Source organism: Argopecten irradians, chromosome 10 (genome assembly GCF_041381155.1).
Source record: "Argopecten irradians isolate NY chromosome 10, Ai_NY, whole genome shotgun sequence".
Lineage (NCBI taxonomy): Eukaryota > Metazoa > Mollusca > Bivalvia > Pectinida > Pectinidae > Argopecten > Argopecten irradians.
Window position 1 is genome coordinate 17,665,395 of NC_091143.1, and position 6,264 is coordinate 17,671,658.

General features: G+C 36.8%; 1 protein-coding gene across 1 annotated transcript; it reads left to right on the forward strand.

Annotated features, from left to right (window-relative positions):
• Positions 1–1,722: 1,722 nt before the first annotated feature.
• On the forward strand, positions 1,723–5,636 carry LOC138333288 (uncharacterized). Its single transcript, XM_069281571.1, has 3 exons — positions 1,723–2,189; positions 3,734–3,880; positions 4,313–5,636. Exons 1-3 carry the CDS (start codon positions 1,979–1,981, stop codon positions 4,630–4,632), a joined length of 678 nt encoding a protein of 225 aa, XP_069137672.1. The 5' UTR covers positions 1,723–1,978; the 3' UTR covers positions 4,633–5,636.
• Positions 5,637–6,264: the final 628 nt, after the last annotated feature.

Sequence of the window (6,264 nt, forward strand, 5' to 3'; positions counted from 1 at the left end):
CCCTCCATGTCTCATTATACTGACATCGTGCAAACTAAACATCCTTTATGCTGCAACTTATACACATCACACAACACATGCCATATTTGGTAGGCCCTGGTTTGACGTTAACATAATAAACCAAACCAAACGTCTCGACCCGGGAACAGAACACAAAGTCTTTCTCACACAGGCGAACGCTCAATTCAAGGCCCAGACTAGTAGAAAGGTAGGAAAAGAGGAAAGATAACATCCCAAAATTAGCCGCCTTTTACGTTCAATTTTAATTCTGGGTTGTCCATTTGCAGTACAATGTCATCGGATGGCGAGTGCTGTTCAGTGTCTTTGGTGGCTTGCCAGTGAAATAGTTAATACATTTGTAGCACTATACAAAGGACAAAAGTTCCACTACTGCAAGGACACACATCCGCAACCACCTAAAACATACAGACATGTACACATACAATGCATTGTCCACACGGGAGACCGTCCTTGAATGAACGGAGCTGTTCATAGAATAGGACGTTAAGCCTCATCAACCAACTAACACCGAAAAGCAACCCTTCCCCTCACCCGGTTACATTATGCTTGCAACAAACGAACATTTCGTCCCCATTTCTTTTATGATGAACACTAAACAAGAGCCAAAAACTCCTGTACAGTATATTATACCAAGGGACAGACGCTTGGATTGTTTTGGTTTAGGTTTGTGGGTTTAACGACCTATTAACAACCAAATTCATGTAAAGGACGGTCTCCCATGTGTGTCGGTGTGTGAATGTCTGTATGTATTGGTGGCTATGGTATATCCGTCTTAGGTCTCATTTTAATAGTGGAGAGTTTGCTTCTTTTTATAGTGCTATCTCACTGAAGGATACCACTAAAGACACCGAACGAGCACTGACTCCCTTTCTGCTGAGCGGTAAGCAGGAGCAGAAACTTCCACTTTTAAATACTATAATAATATTGTGTGTCGGCCTGGTGACAGAACCTAGGATCAAAGGCCAAAAGTGAGGCGGTTTCAAAGGTGACGAAATAAAGAATTAATATACCAATTTAGTCGCCTTTACGATAGTTTTTACAGGGAAGGTAGATGACATTTAGTGGTAATATTTTGGAACTAATTCAGTAATCGACATATGCAGCATCAAGGGAAATAAAGTCAATTCAATTGTTAATGACCTGACAAATAATTAGCCATGACGATTTAATTTGTGTGTTGTAAAGGTCCACGACCTGAAGGTTCAAATCGTTCAAATGAAAACGCAATATATTCATGGTCTGATTATCCGTAATTTTGTGTGCTGAATACACCATTGAATACAAATAACTGTGAACGTTAAGCGGTTTAAAACCCTCAGCTTTCTTTAGTTTACCGTTGTGACATTTAAAAGCAATGTCGAAGTGGTCTATCTAATATAAATATGCGATGAATATGCACGCCTGACTGTGTGTACGTCGATTTTATATTCTACCAACACTAGATAAACAAGATGCAAACCTCAGTATGTATTTATGTAAGACTGTATTTATTTCCAGACTTTTGTAAGAGATATGTCAACAACAGGATCCCTACCCATGCGGACCGCGTACATGGCTCAAATCAAACACCTTTAAGGTGCAGTTAGGCGCGATGATTTTATTAGAATTCCTTTCGCCCCGTCATGTTCTGACGTTCTGAATGTTTTGTATAAAAATTTATGTACATATCTACTTCAGTTCATCATTTCGCATAAAGAACTTCGATCATAGAAAGACTGATATAGACTCGTTTTCAGTTAGATATATGTGTATATGTAAAAGGATGTTTCTCGTCCTGTTTAAAGTGAAAATGCTTTTTAGATAAGATATATAACGTTAGTTACTGTAAATGTGCGTTTCATTTAGAGAAACATGTGGACAACTTTAAAATGATTTAGTGCCAATAATCAAGACGAAAAAAAAATCGGAATAATTTTGTTATCACTTCTGATTGGTAAAACTCAGAAAGGACATACCAATGTGTGGAACATCCTCACTCTGGGCGAGACTGGCCCTATTGGCTATAGTTCTTTCTATGATATTCTTTATTGCTGGATTTGCGACAACATCTTGGATGGTCTACTCTTTCTCGTCCGGAGCTAAAATCCGGGTAGGTCTATGGAAGGCCGAGGCATGTACGTCGACAGGAACTTGTGCTGACCGGTCAGTACCGGACTCATACAAAACAGGTGATTTATTAAGTAGTGTGGTTCTAGATATTACTGTCAATAAGTTTTCATTTCGCGTTGTGTTTATTTTTGCGGTGTTTCGCTAAGAGAATCAAAAGTGACTAAATGTGACTAAATGTTTTTTTTTTTTTAATTTGATTTTTTCAACTAATGCAAATTACTAACTCAAGACGTGTATTTGCTTCCGTCATCATTAACACCTTTAAAGGCGTCTGGTAAATCAAGCTGTCTTATATTCATGGTAGTAAAAGTTGATGTAAAGTGCATTCAAACAACAATTTGAAAAATCATGTAAAATACATAAAATATCTTATGATATTACAATTTGTTTGTATTAATGAAAACATAGCATATCATTACGATAATATATACAGTTTCCTGGATATGTCTGCCACCGTAGGAAATCCATAAGCCGTTTACATTGCACTGCCGTTTGTGCCAGAGACGATGTAATTTTTTGACAAACAATGAAGCAATGGCTCAAAGGTTTCCGTCGATGACCAAAAATGGAAAACAATCGAAAAGATCCAGTGTATGGTCTCAAACTGCTTTGTAAAATCATTTACTATTTTTTCGTTGATTAATATATGGTTACGTGGAGATCGATATTTAGTATATCGACTCGATGTTTTCATTTTTAGGAAAATTCGATTTTACAAGTGTGATATTCCAACCGGTTCTGCAAGTGTGATATTCCAACCGGTTCTGCAAAAACGTTGAATTCCTCAGGGTTGTGTTCTATGGTCGTTGTTATTGAAGTATAGTATGTTTTTGTTGTGTTATTTTATTATGTATTGTGAATTAGTTTTAATACTATACATGTTTTGAGATTATGATGTTATAACACTTTAGTGTTAGTTTTAAATGCCACTACAATTTATGATATTCCATATTATATTTTGGCTACTGCCGGTATGTGCCTGGTCTACATATCCAGACATTATTCAATTTAATTCCATTTTGACCATTGAATTGATACCGATATCTGACTTCCCTAGACTTCAAGTAATCTATAAAGGTTTCTCGTTACAGTCGTTTATCATCATATAACACAATGGAATTGCTTTACCTAGCTACCATTGGTCTTTATATCCTATCTCCCGATTTATTGCCGTATACCTGTATCATTTTAGCGTTAGAACTAACTGATAATTGCCGATGGAGAAATAAAAGTTCGTCCGAACTGAAACTTGTTATATTTTGTCGACATGATTATTTTATAGAAAATGTAGTTTTCCTTGTTGGGATATCCACCCAGGTCTGTTTTGTACCCAATGACCATCAGTTTTCTGCTGTTAATACCTTATTTAGCTCTGTTAGGATTTTTATTATCGATAAAAACAGTCTCGCTGCAATTTATTTTCATGATTCCTTATCGCAAGCAAAATCCGCAAAAAATGGGTACGAGAATCAGTTGATTTACAGTGTTCTGACGCTCTAGCGTACCTGTTTGTGGTTGATGTTTGTCTTTAAAATTGCTATGAGTGAATTTTTAATAGATTATTGTTTTATTCCCTTTTTTCAAAGTTTTGTTCTTTGTTCAGATGGTTACCGTGGGACACAGGCGATGGAGGTGATCGCCCTGATAGTCCTTCTGATAGCACCAATCGCTGTCTTCCTGTATGTGGTCGGGGAGAACCTCAGGACATGGACGTTCGCCTTCGTCTGTATGATGATGTGCTTCACAGCAGGTAGGTTTGGCTTTATTTACTTTATCATGGGTTTTAAATACTTCTCGGGAAGATATGTTTGTTTTTAAATAACTGTTTTGGCTTTCTTGGTAAAATTGGAAATAATTAAAAGCTCATCAACTTTACATCGCAGGAAAAGTTACGTATGTACTCATTTTTGTGACTGTGATGATGGGATTTGCATCGTTCTGCAATCTTGGGTGGAATAGTGATTATATTTTTTATTACATATCTGAGATGATATGGTTTGCATTTCTTATTCTTCAATCTTTGGATGAAATGTTACTTCGTTGATAGGGTTCGTATCTTTTTTGCAACCATCAAATGAAATTGTGATTATCTTCTGTTCAGTTTGATATGATATCGTTTGCATTTCATTTTTAACCAATATTTGGATGAAATGTTAATGAACATGTCCTATTTTCACGCCAGGTCTATTTGTGACGATAGGGATGATAATATGGCTGACCTATGTGACGACTCCTTTCTACGTTGGCTACTCCATGGGTCTGACAGTGATGGGCGGAATTCTCGCCATCATAGCTGGTCTGCTTCTTATCCCAGAACTAGAGGACGACAGTAATTACTATGACAACAGCGACACGCCCCCTCCCACGCGACGCTCGATCACGCCTCCTTCACGCCTTCCCTCCAGAAACCTCAGGTCCGAGCCGTTAAGACCTATAGCAGTATCCCCCTATCCTATAGCATTAAGGGCTACTCCAAGGGCGGTACTTGCACCTTATTACTGAGACAAATAGCAGTTTAAGAGGACCAAACACTTGTTGGTATCTATACGGTCATGATTCAAAGAACAATATAAGGACATTCCTGGATACAATATAATGTGCTGGAAATTTAAAAGGATATTATGTCTTCTATAAACAGGATCAGGATTCATGATAATCTGTGCAAGAAGCAAATTATATCAGCAATTATATCATCATCGATTTCCAGGGGTCACGTTCACTTACGATCTCTACATCTCTGGAATATGCCATATCAAAGATCAAGGCTCTGTGCAACAATTGATAAGCCGGTAATTTGGTCCTTTCATGTACACCAAACGATCGAATAACTGTACTTTGTATGATTTTCAAATTTGGGCGTCGCTCTCTACATAATCTTCAAATGAAGTCTCTGCAGGCATGTGATTGGCCAGTTCCTTGCTATGATATAGTCCATGGGTTATGAGATTGTAAGTGATCGTAACCCTTGGAAATCGAAGATGCAATGGTCGTTACATTTGTGTATCTACATATGAAAGTGGCAATTGGTATGAATTCGATTTGTGACTCTCCTTATCTAATGAAGAGAGTGCTTAACATTTCAACAAAAATTGTTTGTGCCACCATTTCTGAACCATAAAAGAAATGGTGCTGACAGTTGGAGGATACTTATGGGCCTAAAACTGATGTAAAATGTACCATTATTGGGTCATTGTGATCTTGACCACAAGGTCAAAGGTAAAACAAAAGGTAAAAGGTTAATTTCATTGTAAACTCTCGTTCAAACACTAACTTCAGAACCGTAGATATGATGGTCAAACTTGCTTTTTGGCTAATATTTTTGTATTAAAGAAAAAAATCTCTAATTGAAGTACCTGTTCTGTAAAATACAGATACATATTCTGTTTCTTCACTATGATATACACATAATAGCTATGTTTTCACAATAAAACTGAATATGGAATTTTAATTCAGTTAATGTTAATTATACCCATATGTCTAAGATGTAACACAGGTTTTGGGGAAATCGTAGAAACAAATGTTATTGCCTCAGAAAAATAATCTTTATAATCAATGCACTTGTGTTTGATCATTATTTTGATTTCATTATGCCCTCATCATATCAGCTATTGAAGCGTGATGTAGCAAATTTATACAACAAAATATGTTCCACAGAAATTCCAAGAATCCCACGGAAGCAAATGTGTCTCTCGGCATGAGTCTTTTTGAAAGGAATCTTCATAATAAACACTATTATAACGGGTACGATCTTGAACTTTGACCCAAAAGAACACTCTAAGCAAGCACTCAAGGTTAGGAAAATCTGCATGAAGTATGATGGAATCCTATTGGAATATCTTATATTTACTTTTATGTAAGGTCTGTGCAAGTGCGAGTTGTTTCATCATCTAAATTATCAGACAGAAACGTTTGTTGAGATACTATTGGAATATCTTATTCTAATATCAATAGGTCCCCTGCATTTTGCAGGCAACATGAACCCTACCAACCTTTGTCCATTACAATGCGTCAATTTTGAGATACCAAAATGACGCGAGTAGGGTATAGTACAATTTACGACGATTAGTCCCACATTCCAGTGACTGTGTCATCATACTTTACCAGCATTGTTTTGGTATCTCAAAACTTCTGTAT